The 15,992-nt window shown below is 42.3% G+C and overlaps 1 protein-coding gene across 1 annotated transcript in view; it reads right to left on the bottom strand.

Moving 5' to 3' along the window:
• The window catches only part of Dera (deoxyribose-phosphate aldolase), a 240,567-nt gene that overhangs the window by 23,159 nt on the left and 201,416 nt on the right, over positions 1 to 15,992 (bottom strand). Inside the window, exon 5 of the mRNA XM_080271803.1 lies at positions 4,884 to 5,125. Coding sequence (XP_080127929.1) covers positions 4,884 to 5,125 — 242 coding nt within the window. The remainder of the gene's footprint in view (positions 1 to 4,883; positions 5,126 to 15,992) is intronic.

Raw genomic sequence — 15,992 nt, 5'->3', positions numbered from 1 at the left:
ATTGACCGAGAAGATCTGTTTTTATGGGATAAGAGAGCAACAAGAGGACATGGAATGAAATTGAAAAAGTCAAGCTGCTTGAAGGATATCAAGAAATATAGCTTTCCTTACAGAAGTATAGATTTATGGAATAGCCTGGACAAAGAGATCATCCAGTCCAAAAACTTAAATGAGTTTAAAGCTAAATCTGACTTACTGAGAAACAGAGATGGGACCCTACGAGCATAGCTCATTTCCTGTATATCACAACTAGGTAAACACAACTAGGTAAATACACACACACACACACACACACAAAACTATTGGTCATATCGAAATTCTGAAAACTCCACAAGAAAGCATATGCTTAGCTATTGCACAAATCAGACAAAATTTTGCATTAAAATTTGGGAAAGTTATTTTAAGCAATTTTTACTCTTAAACATTAAATTCTCACTGCATTTCTGTGCTTTTGCTCACCATTTTTTGTTTTGTTATTTTTTATTAGCTTATCTTACAGTACAGTATAAACACCAGTAAAGATGATGGTTTACAATTTATACATATATAACCTATTTCCACAGGCAAATTACGTGGGAATGTCTTCTTTGTGCCCAGGGGGAAGCATAGGCTTGCTGGTGGTGGATAACTTTCCATTCAGTTGTTGCATGGTGGGCTCAGTGGTAACATGGCTCCGGAAACTCATGGTACAATCATCGTCTTCATAATTTCTTTGTGAATTGTTGTTGTTTATGCACTGTTTTCTTAATATCTAGCATTACAATGGATATTCCCATGTGTGTTTTAATGTCTACACAGCCGAAAGAACGTAGAACTGCCACAATTAGGAAGGGTACTGTACATATGAGGCGTCTACAGCCAAAGGGGCATCCCCACCAATATACTGGTTTTGAGTTAGGTAGGGGAGACAACAGGCTTAACCCTCTTCTCAGTGACAGCACTGGTTGCCATACAAGATTCGGCCTTCTGGACAGTGGTAGAGGGGCTCAAAGTCACGTGGTTTTGTCCATGCTGCCGGGCGAACAAATCAGAGCAGGCAGGCATCTAAGCCACACAGCCCAAACCAATTAGCATTCTCACTCTCTGCCACTCCCCCAGAGCAGCCAATCAGCAAGCGTGTGGCCTGCCCGGTGTGCTGGTGAGACTTCCCTCCCGTATTAACTGAGGTGTCTAATTATTACGTATTGGATTTTTACCCCATTTATCGTAGATTATTGGTGACAAGATGAGCTGTTGTTATTGGGGTTGAAGTGGGGGTGACAAGATGAGTTCATCACATAGTTACAGTGAGGAGGTGGTGCCTATAACCTCTCGTAAGTGTCAGAAGTGTGTGGAGAAGTGGAAAAAGGTAGAAAGGAAGAGGAAAAGAGAGTGGTGAGGGGAGACAGCGGGAGGGGGCGTGGTACCGAGGAGGCAGAGTTGGATGTCGTTCTCCTAGATGACGACCCCACCATTTAACCCCCCACTACCCCTTCTCAATTTACTTAAGCACTACACTACTTTTTTTTTTTTAGTGTTATTATTTCAATCTATTATGGTAGAGGAAAAATAATAACTGCATTGATTTCAGATTTAGATGTCAAAAACGTGAAATTACAGTAATAATCATTCGTTTATTAATATTAAGTGAACTGGAATCTTCAGTTAATAAATTTTTGTACATTAATACATTCGTTGATGTTTCTTCTGCCATGTTTTTAAATCCCTACAATATGTTATTATGCCCATTTATAAATTGGGGGTTTGGTTTAATGCCTATTTTGTGGTTACGGTTATTACTGTTTTGTTTTTTTGGCTGTACATGTAGAGCATAGGCGCTGATGATCATTTAGATGTATAAAAGGTCTGTTTATTGCCTTCTGGTTATGACGTTGCCATAAACACAACTTTAAAGCGTCATAACTCAAAAGTACATTTTGGCGCCGATGCCCCTTTGGTTCTAGACGCCTCATATACAGTACTCGTCAAAATTACGCAGCGCCTTCCGCCGGGCGCGCAATACTTACGGCCAAAAAAGAATCACCCATTTTTGGGGGTAAAAATTGAGCCACAAGTTTGCGCTGCGAGCATGACGTCACGGTAGCCTGAGGCCTTCCGACACGCTGGTTGGTTCCCGCCTCAGTTGCCGACGGGCTGCCTGAGAGAGAGGAGCTCCGCCGCGTCTCCCTCTGAAATTGCGTCATTTTTTACCGAGTGTCCCGCAGTGTTTTGGCTTTCGCCAATTTGTTATGGCAGCTACCCGTGAGCTATCGAGTGAAATCATATCCCAGATCATTGCTCTAAAGGAGGCAGGCCACCAGACAAAGGAAATTAGTGAATTGGTTGGTGTGGCATGATCAACAGTGCGTCGTTGGTGTCCGCGGTTTTGAGTGGAAAACAGTGGTGAAATTCCCACAAAGAAGTCGCAGTCTGGTAGGGCTAGGAAAACTTCCCCAGGGTCTGTTAATGTTTTAAAACGTGCAGTGGAGTTTAATCCTCGTGTGAGTGCAAGAAAAATAAAGGAAAGCAACCCGGAAGTGTTTGGTGAGGTGTCTGTGAGAACTGTGTCTCATAGGGTTCATGAACTTGGTTACACAAGTCACAGGCCTGTGAAAAAGCCTCTTCTCACAAAGAACCAGAGACTTCGTAGGCTTGCCTTTGCTAATAAATATCTCCACTGGGGTGAGGAGCAATGGTTGTCAGTGTTGTGGTCTGATTAGGCAACGTTTAGTGTAACCTGTAACAGAGGAGAACGTGTGTACGACGCAAAGGTAGTGACCCACTTGACCCACGGTACGTAGAAAGCACAGTTAAACATCCTGATTCACTCATGGTATGGGCTTGTTTTTCGGGGCAAGGTTTGGGGAAGCCTGTTGTGCTTCCAAAGAATGTTAGAGTGAATCAGGATGTTTACCTGGAGCTTCTGTGTGATCATTTACCAGACTCCTTCGAGCTAACAGGTGCACGAGTGTTTCAGCAGGACGGTGCACCTGCTCACAAGGCCAAATCGGTCACCAAGTGGCTTCATGACTGCGAGGTCTCATTGATGAAAGACTGGCCCGGAAATAGCCCAGACCTCAATCCAACTGAAAACCTCTGGTACCTCGTAAAGAAGAGTCTCCAAGGGAAGGACGTGAGCTCTCTGCCTAAGCTAGATGCTGCAATTTGTGACTCCTGGGAGAAAATACCCCTCCAGCACCCCCGGAGCCTCGCCCTTTCACTTCCAAGACGTCTCAGGTTCGTGAAGAAGCGTAAAGGATACCCTACGAAGCACTGAAGGTAAATAAAATGCATTACTTATAAGTTCTTCCAATGTCGAAAGGTTTGCTTCGTAGTAGGGATGCGGGGCGCTTCATACTTCTGACGAGTACTGTAGGTAAGGCATTTTGTTTCATTTAATTTTTGAAGGCTCCAACAAGCTTCCACACATAAGCCTTGGTAACATGATGGTGCATCTCCATGCTGCTCAATCTCTGGCAGCTTCCCTATTCAGTCCCTTATCCCTGAGGTCACACTTAATGACCTCGTCTCAAGTCTTTTTCAGTTTACCTCTCGCAACCCTACCCCTAACACTAACACTTCTCACTTTCTGCACCCAAGTATCATCCCTCATCATCTTCACATGCCCAAACCACCTCAATCTACCTCTCCTCATCACAACACCAATACACTCCAGTCCCATGCTACTTCTCAACTCTTCCATTGTAAACCTAGCCCCCCAGGCCTCACACGCAGGGACACACTGCACAACCACCTAATCACTGCCATTCCTGTACATTTGAGCCTGCAAATATCCTCTTCCTTTACTGCCCAGGTCTCACTACCATACAGCATTACACTCCTGACACATGCCACATACAAAGATCCCTTAACACAGACAGTGAGCCCTCTCAGTGTCAGGAGAGGCAACATCTCCCTGAACCTCTTCCAGCCACTCCTCACTCTAGTCAATGTGCTAGCTCCAGCCCCACCTACAGCACATAACATGTCTTCCAAATAACATAACTCTTTCACACATTCAAGAGACTTACTAGCAAGTTCAATCCTTTCACGCCATGCAATCTCCACCTACTCTCCCCGACACACCACACACACGAAATCAGCATTATCTCCTAGTCTACCTCTAATACCACTACACCTTATGCACCCACTTATCACAGACACTGTACAAGATGGAATTACTTCCCACGCCCTTGTGGCAAATCGCACATGACCACTCTCCCTCGTCTTTGACAGTACTGCCACCAACCCTAGATACCATCACTTTTGTTTTACCCTTAAGCCCTTGTGCCCCATATCATCTCTTCACTTTCTTAATCTTTCCTCCGCCTCCCTTTCATTCTCTGTGACTAACACCAAATCATTAGCATACATCTCCCACAGGAGTCCATTTCTAAAGTCATGTGAGAGGGCTTCAAGTACTATGATAAACAACAAGGGGCTCAAAACTCACCCCTGGTATACATCTACATTCATGGAAAAATCATAGCTCAAATCTCCATTCACCCTTACCTCAGTAAGGCCACATACATGGCCATAATGACCCTAAAAACAGCTGAAAGCCTGCAGAACATTGCCAGAATTAGGAGGGGTACTGTGCATGTCGGTAGGGATTATGTGGATTTTTGTTGTTTAAGCAATGTTTTCTTTGTGTTAAGGATTATACTGCACATTCCAAAGTGTGTTTTGATATCTAAAAACAGCTGAAGGACTGGAGAACACTGCCAAAATCAGAAGGAGTACTGTATATTTGGTTGGGTAATGGTAGGGTATGGGTACAGCAGAGGATATTGCTCCGTATCCAAACTTTGACCCTATCCAGATATGCCTTTGGCTCTATTATGCCAGATAATTGAGGGATTACTGTATCTGTTATCCTTTAAGATCCAAACTCCAGTTTTTACCTTGACTCCTGTGTGTTGATGGTATTCCCTAATGGCACGGCACATCACGAGGCCCACTGGTAGAGTAGCATTGACACCCTCCTTGCCTGTGGAAGTCTTGATGAAATCTGCACCTGCCATCATGGCCACTAAAGATGCTCGTGCCACGGTTGTCATGGATCCCAGTTCACCGACTGCTAAAATGGCTTTGAGGTGTGCTGGACCACAAGCAGATTTCATGGTCTTTATTTCATCATACAGTCCTGGAGAAGTATATTACAGGTACATATCAAAAACATATACTTATATGCAAATGCAAGACAATATAATAATAACTGAACCTCATATACTGATGTTTTATGCATTCACTTTGGCTAAGGTGGTAGGCAGTGGGAACCAATCATCCATTCACTTGATGCTGTGCTACCTACTTCTTCATACCTTTTATCATCATTTTTTAATGTCTGCCATCCTCTCTTCCTAGTACTCCCATCCTTCTAGTCACTTAATTCTTTCCATTTCAGGTGGCTCTGTGCTAAGTGATAACCCTGTAATCCAGGAAACCATTTACAATGCTAGGTTTTTACCACATAACCAAAAAATTGAGTGTCCTGTTAACTGAGATGCAAATGAAGCATCCATCCAGGAACCAAACCTACACACTCTTCCCCACACTTTGCCAGGGTGAGGTGTCATCTACCACAAGGGAACACTGGTTCACTGCACAAGACAGCCCTGCAGGGGTGACTGCTTGCCTGCAGATGATGGGTTTGCTCAGCCAGATAAAGCAGACCAGGTTTACTCAACAACAAGAACTCTAGCTAATATCAGACAATTTTACTGGCCACAAACAAACCTCCTACCACCCAAGTGTTAACAATGATCTTGATTAACCATAAAATGATCGCTGAAGTGTTATTGTTTTATTCACCACAGGGTAACCTCTCATTTGTCAAGAATTAAATGACTTTAAAATAGGAGTAAATTAAATTACGATAACTGAGAAAAAATATGGGTTATCTAGATGATGATGATGATGATGATGATGATGTAGTAAGTTGCTGCTCATGCCACTGACCACAGGTAAGTGAATGCTTTAGTGCAGTGGTTCTTAACCTTTTTTCTTGGCGACTCAAAATCCATAAGATGGTCTATATGGCGACCCAAACCCTCGTAAACTTACTCTGCACCAGAACTGAAACAAACATATGTGTCATATCATGTGACTAAAACCAAAGTAATATTTCAATATTTTATTCATGTCATAATAAATAAATTTCATTTTTATTATATGTACTTCCTAAGAACTAAAATATCAACAAATTTTGGCAGGAAAAAAAATAAATCGAAGATCAGAAAATCAAAATAATTCATTCATGTTCATGATACACCTATTTACTCTGACCATTAAGGAGAGAGTCACTATTTTGGATGTTGTCTGAGACATAACGTACTATAATCAGTGAGATCCCTGGCACTGAAAAGTTTCAATCAGCTTCTCAAACCGGGGTGATTTAGATGACAGACTGCATCTTAGGTCATGCTCTGGTTGTAGACGGTTTCTGTACTTTGTGAGTCCAGAAAATCCTGTCTCATACAGATGAGTTGTAGCAAAGGGAAGGAGTGCTTTCAGGGCTTCACCTCAAAGAATTTTCTTTTCTTTGTAAACTCTGATCCAGAATGAGCTCAGTGATTCGTTTTGTTTCCTGAAATCATAACGAAGTGTTTCATCATTCTGAACCTCGATGAGCTGCTCCTGGAGGTAGCTGATGTTCGAAATCTCGTCAGGTAAGTCTTCAGCTTCAATGCTGAAGGGATTTCTTACCCATGCATATTTCATCACATTCTAAGGAATGTAGTGAAAAACTCTTCGATTAGTCTGGAGATATGTTCCACAATGATGCTTTGGACCTGGGTGAGAGAAAATTTTTTGTCTTCCAGAAATTCACTCAAAGATGGAACGACACAGTCTTCCCAGTCTCAGTTTTACTCTTCCACAGCTTCAGTTTCCCCTTGAATGCAGTTACCTTCTCTGACAGCCCAACTAATGTCTGATCGTGACCTTGCATTGAAATGTTCAAGGTGTTAATCTCAGCAAAGATATCTGCAAGATAAGCCACTTGCATCACCTACTTTGAATCAGAGAATCTTTGGGGCCAGTGAATGATTTTTTTTGCTAGAAACATCTCAGTCTCGTTCCGCAATTCAGGCAACCATTGGAGCACCCTTCCTCGTGACAGCCACCTACCGTCAGAGTGGTACAACATGTGTACATGTTCTGAACCAAAATCAGAACACATCCGACTGATGATCCTGGAGGGCACAGCCCTAGATTAATGAAATTGACTACCTGGATAACTTCCTGCATCACTTTCTGTAACTCAGGTGACAACCCCTGAGAAGCAAGATTCTCACGGTGAAGGAGACAGTGAACAATCAGCACGAATGGATTTTCTTCTTTAACTCTACCAATGAAGCCATGACATACTCTCAGCATTGCTGGTGCACAATCACAACAGAAATAAAACACTGATTCCACTGAAGTCCTTCTTCCTTGAAGAAAGAGTCCACAGTACTGAAAATATCTTCTCTGGTTGTGGTCGTGCGTAATGGCTGACAGAACAGAAATTCCTCTTCCATGTCTTCTGGACCTCGGTACCGTACGTAAGCCATGAGCTGGGCATCATTACTCCGAAATGAAAACAGTTAATTTTTAAAATATAAAATGTACAGTACAGGTACTCTACTCCCAGTTGTGTGCATGATAATAATCCATTTTTAAGCCGAATGCAATCGCCTACTGTAGGAGACAGAGAGAGAATGTAAAGTGTGAAGTATCGACAAGTACGGTAATATGTTAAAAAGTAATAGTATACAACATTAATAATATCAGTAATATATTTGTCTCTTGGCGACCCAAATTTGGGTCGCGACCCTTAGGTTAAGAACCACTGCCTTAGTGGTACGACAAGTGCTCGTAGGCCCTTCGGGCCCCTCGCACCTGCTCCTGCGGTGGGCTCTAGCATTTATGTTCTGTTCTAGTGTAACGCTGTCACTTGGATTTTTTGCAGCTAACCAACTGATCGTGTTATTTGCAGCTTCGGAAACGGAACCCAAGTTGTCCGAACTCAACTCTGAAATACTGTACTTTACTTGTACCTGTGGGCAAAAAATTCTACGGAGATCCTATGCCGGGCACCTGGAGCGACGTTTTTTGGTCAAAATGTGATCCCTCATTAAATATAGTAAAAAATTTTCAATCGTGATGGGACCAAGTTTTCCACATCAGCGAATTTTTTGCAATTTTTTTGCCAATTTTGGTGCAATTTGAATGTGTAGTTTCGGCTGCCCAAAATACACACACACACACACACACACACATGCCTATTGCTATAGTATATTAGATTCTACAGGTATAGTATACTACATGCATCTTGTAAGAATCTGGCACCTTCTTATGGTAAACAACACTTCACCAGAGTCAGACCAGGATCTTTCCCAAGGTGTGGGAAAATAAGGAGAGGTTTGATCACTGAGTGGACACCACAACTGCTTCACCTAAGATACACAGTGCCACCAAATGTAGGCTCCCAATCCATGCCACATTTTATGGTATAAGAAATACAAACTTTCATGAAAGATATACAAATTAATAAATCAATAAAGTACAGTAAAGCTTCTTTGGTCCGGAGTCCCCTTTGTCCTGATTTCGGTTCATCTGGACAAAAAAGAACAATATGAATTCCAAATATATGTTTAAAAGATCACTTTAACTAGCTGCACAGAAAGCTACTGCCACTTGATAGGTCTCCGATTATGCTAGGTTGCTACAAGGTTGCTTTTGTTCAACACATGCAGACATAACATCAACTAGTTCATTAATTTTTGCCCAGTACTTCACAAATTACTTCTCCCTATGTGGGCTCTAATGCAAGTGGAGCTTCCGCAAAGATTAAAGGTGTCAAAAGAAAGCATGTACCATTAAGAACTGCTGATAAATTGAAAATACTGGATAAATTTGTGGCTGGAGCTCCTGCAGGAAAACTTGTGAACAAGTTTGGTATTACTAAACTTTTTTTTTTTTTTTTTTTTTTAATGTGTCTGACTCTGGGCAAAGGCTTCAGGGGCCTATATTTTGGGGGCAGTAACCTACCCCAAGGCCCAGTAGTCCTCCTACACCTCCACATGTCACCACTTCAGTGCTAACACCCACTGTCCATATTGAATACATGCTAGGGCTGTCTCATACAGGACTGGTGTACTGGTATTAGCAGGGGTACTTTTATGACATGTCGGCAGGTCATCTGGTAGATCAGGAAAGTCTGCTTTTTATGAAATTCAAATCCTTGAACTGTTCTCTGCCCCAGTTGGGATTCAAACCTGGGTCCATCAGGACTGCAGGCCGCCTCTCTACCGATTCAGCCACTGCCTCCAGACACCAAGAAAAACAAAGATAAAATTAGGCTACTTGCTTTAAAGTATATTACTGTACAGTGAATGTGGCAAAAGTACAAGAAAAACTCTAAAAATGCCATTGGACAAGTATCTACCTAAAAGAGGCTGTTTATAAATGGTATGTGCAGGAGTGATCATGTGGAGTAGTATGTGAGTAGAGTACTTTATTTTATAAATTGTGAAGGGATTACTAAATTTTCTGCAGAACTGGCTTCACCTGCCCAGTGCATGGCATGGATGTGCCACTCGATCACCACACAGTGCACCATCAGCCACTTGTGGCCACCACAACACATTTTTCTTATTTATCACAAAATTTTATTGCTGATGATTACTGTACTGGACAATTTTGATTCAAGTAGATTTTAACACACTCCAATGCACAAATGGTAATTGTACTAACATGTAAATAAAACACAATTCATAAACTGCAGAAATGTATGTGTACACTGCATCTTAGCCTGGTGGGCGAGGCTGTTTATGGTGAACCAGTATGCGATGAATCACTTATACAATGACTAAAAAGTTATGACCTTTCTTCGATATACAACCGCACTTCCATTTTTATGCATGAACAATATAACTCCAAACGAAGCCTCGCTGGTTTGTTCCGTTTCATTTATAATGCCTCCAACATGTTTGCATGTGTTGGCCTTGGTCACCTAATGGCGGTTATCTTCATGCTGCTAGATTTCTGGCAGCCTCCCTATTCAGTCCCTTATCCCATCCCAGGTCTTTTTCAGTCTGCCTCTTGCAACCCCTCTCCCAGTGTTCACATCTCTCATCTTCTGCACCCAACTGTCTTCCTCCATCCTCTCCACATGCCCAAACCATCTCATTCCACCTCTCCTCATCACAACAACAATATATTCCTGTCCCATCCGGCAACAGTCATCAATTAGTTGGCATGGCCACCGACCTCAACAACGCCTCTGATGATATAGCTTGTGTACATTATCTCCACATACTACCCACATGGCCCTTTCAGCCAGAACTTCGGACTGGGTGGGAACAGTAAAAGAGAAGAATGCAGAGAAAGGAGGAGTGAAGAAGAAAGAGGAAGTGGGGCAGAGAGAGCGATGGCCAAGGACAGGGAGCAACACTGGTTACTGAAAGCAGCATATAAAACTATTCAACGTATGCATCACACAGAGGTCAGGGCGCGGACACAGGAAGCATGGGACCAAGCAGCACAGGATCAGGCAGAGGAGGCTAGAAGACAACTAAGGTTGGACAGGACTGAAGAGGAAGAAAATGAAACATTGTGAGGGGTGAAAGGAATGAGGAAATAGTGAGAGAAGGAGAAAGCTTAGATAATGGGCAGAGAACACTTAAGGCACAGAGTTACATGAGAAAGCCATCAGGTGCCTGGGTGATGAACTACCAGCTGCGGGGGTTAATGCACTAGCGATGTACCATCGGGGCAGACACTCATGGGGTAGGGTTGAAGTGATTAGTGACTTAGGGATGATGCACTTCCCACTGCAAGTGTATATAAGCATGCTCATAAGGGTGATGCAGGCAGTAAGAACTAGTAACTAGTCCTAATTGGACATTGCCACAGCCAGTATGCATGAGGAGACAGACAGACACACACCCCTATGGTGTGTAGAAGCGTTTGAAGTTGTGAAGCCTGTGAAAGTGTAGGGCAAGGTAAAGTACCATAAGCATGATGTAAAGCGCAAATAAGACTTCTGCTCAGATCAGCAATAACACTTTAGTCGCATCTGTCTCTGATCATGGCATGAAATTAGTTGTATAAGGAACTTAAGTGTAAGTCCTATATTGTACAATGATCATTACATACTCGATGAGTGAACTATTAAGTTAAGTAACTGTGTGGCACATCATCATACGTTATGTGATCGAGTTAACCCCTCAAGACTGATGCCACATGATCGTGCTTTTATGTAATTTGACACACCAGCCTTTCCCACACGATCAATAAAGACACACTAAAAACTGGGCGAGGGTAACTCTGCACCTTTGGTGACGTATATGGGATCAGACCAATGAGAGCTAGAGTGTCTGGGGTGGTATGGTGTGATTGGCCCCCTAATGGGGGGGAGAAGGAACCCCCCACCACCACTGTCACTTTACCTCCCACAGCCCCATTGCATCATCTCCACATTGTCCCCTCCCAACCAATCATACCCCAACATACCCCCTTCAGTGGTGTGTGTGCATAGCAACCCTTCTCCCCTCTCCCTCCTCCCCTATCCCTCCATCCTCCTCCCCCTCCAGCCAGACACACTCCACCTCCACTTTTCGCCTGGCTTGTTTTGTCGCTATGGGCATATGCCACACTGGTATTTCATGCCTAGGAAACACTTCACATTGACATTAGTTATGTACAGCATATATAATTATTTACCGTAAATAATGCATTTTCTGTACATTTTCTATTTTCACCCATGGGGGATTGGTAACTTTTTTACATCTTTGATGGGCAATTGTGCTTTAACTATTTGGTCAATCTGGATGAAACATACATTTTCAGATGTGTAAATTCAGTCTCTTGAAATGTGGAGGAAAAATTTTTACCTTGGTGAAAGTTGAAAAATCGACCCTGTTTTGCCGTTGGAGGGACTGACCTGCTGAGCGAATTGCGTACTTTAGGGGTTGAACTTGTGTATTAAATGACTTAGCATGTTTGTATTAACGTAGCTGACTTATGTAACTTGTTTGTTAAGCAGTGTAAATATGCTGTATACAATTATTCTTATTAAAAATAGTCTTTGTGTTTTAAAACCTTAAGTGTGTGGAACAGCTATTTGTTGTAGTCCGAGATGGAATTAGGGCAGAAAGATACACCATATCTTGTTGTCCTAACTTTAATGTTACAGGTTCTCTCTGGACTTGTCTCCACACTCCCCACTGCCAATGTCCACGCTACCACTAAGGATTAATGGCAGTCATTCATCGCGAGACTGAGTATGAAGTATACCACTGGTTACTTAGGGAGTGTAGGAGACGACAACGGTGGCAGCTTTATGGGATATTTTAGGTCTTAACTAAATCATTAAGTTGTTTCACACCCAAGGTTCTAAAACCTACTGCATGGACTTTAGTGCATCCAGCAGCGACTCAGACGAACACACTCTTCCTTTTGGATTATTTGATACATCCTCAAGTTCAGACTCAGAAACACTGTTTGAGATGGATGAAGCAAACGTGACTGTATGTACTGCAATGTTTTCTGACCAGCTGTCACAGGCCATAGCCAACATTTCAAAAGATGCAGTCTTTTGAGTCAAGGGCTTAATGCATTTTACAGCCAGTAAACACACCACACTTCCCGAAAACCCAGGGTTAACTCACACACCAAATATTAGTACATGGCTGCAGGAAATAGAAAACAAAACTGCTAGACCTAAGTGGACTACGCATTGTCAGTTCAACATCACAAGGAAGTACACATTAGGAGGTGCGCATGACAGAGTCGAGATATTTATTAGTGAGGCAAAGGGTAGCTGAGACACATTTAAGTCTGCCCTCCTTAAGCTGTACTCCCCCAAACAAGCCCACCTGTCTGCTCATCTGGCAATGAAGTACAGTATAATCTCGAATTTCGACAGTTTCCATTTTGACGATTCAAATTTCAACGGCATATTTAGCGTTACCCCATCACCAATTTTGACTAAAAAATCGCCGATTTCGACGCACTGCAAGACGGGAAAAACTCCGACGCAAGCCAATTTGGTATTTATTTCCTTTATTGCTGTTTCTTTAGCAGCAATCTTATGGATTTGTGCTACCATACAGTGTATGCCTGTATGTGTTTTTTTGTGTACAAATGAATATTGCAGAATCTTGCTCAATATACCGAAAGGTGGATTTCGTTTCCCAACTTCCCAACTGGATGCTGGGTTAGGTTAGGTTAGCCTGGGTTGGGTCAGGTTAGATTAGGTTAGGTTAGGGTAGATTAAATTATTAGGTACAGTTAAGCTAGATTATGTTAAGTTTAGTTAAACACTTAGAATAGGCCAGTCCCTTACACCATTACTAATATTGCCGATCAGATTGTGATAGTCATATTATGGTTATTATTCATTTGCACAACAAATGAGGCCTCAAAACACTCAAATGAACTAAGAAACTATCAAATGGAACAAGAAAAACACCAAAAATAGGAAACGGCAATAAAGGAAATATTTACCGCCGATTTTCACTTGGCAGCAGTCATTTTGCGACTGTGCAGCCCTCTAGAGATGCCACTTAGCTATCAGTCACGTGTTTACTGCATACAGTGCAACAGGTGCCTTCTCCAGAGCTATTCCAGACAGCCCTCTGCCAAATTTATTAGAGGAAGTGAAGAAAAACTTCATGCAGTTGTACAATAAAACCATTCACAGGCAAAAACAGACCGAGATTATCAGCTATTTCCACCCAGAACAGCCTCTCGCCAATGTTTTCAAAAGCATTACAACTAAGGAAAATGTGGAAGATGATGCTGAAACTGCTGATGTGGACGTGCTAGAGGACAAGGACTTCAATTTTGTGGGTTGTGGATTGGATGTGGCTTTGCTGGAGGCCAAGTACATCCAACGAACCCAACTAACCCCACATTCCATCTCCAGCATCTACCCAAGCCACCCAGACCTCTTATTTTGGTGAGTAAAGTAATGTAGAATACTTATTTACGCTATATTTAATTATTAATATGCATTAACTTTGGTCTGAATGTGAAAAAGGGAGGTTTTAAGGGTCAAGGCTGGCCAGCCTCAGAACCCTGATAATTCTCTCCATAAGAAGTTCAGTTTAAATTCTGACATTTTAAATTTCGCACAGGGGTCGGAGAACCCACCTCCATTGAAATTCGAGATTATACTGTATGCACGTCGTAATCCGGGTGAATGTCTCACTGATTATTGGTCGCGACTAATGAACTTATCCGACCAGACTGCAACGATCAAGCCAGCGTTTAGGATATGTGTTTCATTCAATGCTATAACCACATTCACAGAAAGGTTTCCTAGCCAGTACAGGGTGACAACAGACTCCGCCAAGTACTATACGAAGATCCTGATAAGCTTGTGAACAAATTAATCACCTGGGTGAAGCAGTGTAACTCTCCCTTTTCTGAGGATAGTGTGGAGAAAGAAAGGAAGCATTATGTGGTCGCACACATAACCTTAGGTCCCTCTGAAAGTAGAACATTCACAAACGATGAGGAAGTAGGTACAGGGAAGATCGCCTCTGTGGACCTTTGAAATTGCGATAGATGCAGTGAGGCAGGCCACCGAGTGCGCATCTGTTATGCCTCTAGACCAATCTCATGAGGGGAATACGGTTACAACACTCTCTCGGTCAAGGAGGGGAAACGATTACGGGGTTTCTGCTGTGGAAGGACAGGTCATCTGGCAGCACAATGCTTTGCAAAAGTAGTCAACCTAGGTCAAAGACTGCGACAACAATGTGATCAAGAGGAAAGGGCAGACACCCGAGAGCAGCACTACATCGAGTGAGTAGCTTCACATAAACGTATTCGATAGAGTCAATCCAGACGCTGCCACATTAACCCCTTAACCGCTGGGCGTCACTTTCGTGATGCTTGGGAGCAAGGGATCATACCGCGAGGTGTCACTTTTGTTATTCTGTGTTATTTCAAATTCGCCCAGGGTTTCAAGTGGTGGCTTGTATCATCTATCAGTACTGCCAATGTCCAACACTATAGTAAGACTCGTCTAAGTTTGCGGCTGTGGTGTGGCCCGCACCTGAGTACAGTGTTGCCACGTTTTCTATACCGTTATCTCTCTCTCTCTCTCTCTCTCTCCTGGCGGGAGATGTGAGCCACCCTGAGTACTTTTGATTCTTTTATAAGTTATTTATAATTGTGCTTTCATTTGTTAATTTCGTTTTGTTATATTTAGTGATATTTATCATTTTTTGTATATGGCGACAGATGACCCGTTATTGCAGTACCATGATCGATTTTCATTCATTCATTCTCTTTCCCCTTCCTCCATCTCTCTCTCAGCCTGACAATGCCTCCACCACCACCACCACTCGTTTCTCTCTCTCTCTCTCTCTCTCTTTTATTGCAAGAGACATTTTGGATATTTTCTTTTACATAATACTGTATATATTGTAAATTTGACATCATTTCCACACCACCCCTGAGATCAAGGCCACCGACTGGGTGTAGAAGTGTTGCCGCTCGCGAGTGAATAATGTTTTTTTTTTTTACTTCAGTATTGGCATATGCCTACTATTTTGTCCTACATGATTATAAATGTGATTATTCCTCGCCCTTAAAATTACGGTAAAAGCCAGTAAATGTGAGCATTTTTCCCTAGCAACACCTGTACAAGCTATGCTTGGGTCTACGGAGGGGTACGTACTTTACCTTAGGCCAGACTGGGTGTGTCAGTGTTGCCACTCACAAGAATTATATGAATTATTTCTTTTACTTTGGATATTGGCATATTTCTTCTTTTTTCAGGCTCATTCTCTTGTATCCATAACTGTAATATTATTACCCACCCTAAAACTACGCTAAAAAACATTAAAAGTGACTACAATTTCTTTTAGCAACACTGTACAATATGTATGCCATGTTTCTGTGTTACTGTATAAATATTTCATGCATAATAAGATTACTGTTGATTCATCCATCAAAATACATGTGTAAGTTTTATTCATCTGAATTTATCATATTTGTGTTGCCTTGCA

This window comes from Coenobita brevimanus, chromosome 47 (genome assembly GCF_032717465.1).
Source record: "Coenobita brevimanus isolate Jiangsu-jjx chromosome 47, ASM3271746v2, whole genome shotgun sequence".
NCBI lineage: Eukaryota > Metazoa > Arthropoda > Malacostraca > Decapoda > Coenobitidae > Coenobita > Coenobita brevimanus.
This window is presented reverse-complemented; position numbering and strand designations above follow the sequence as displayed.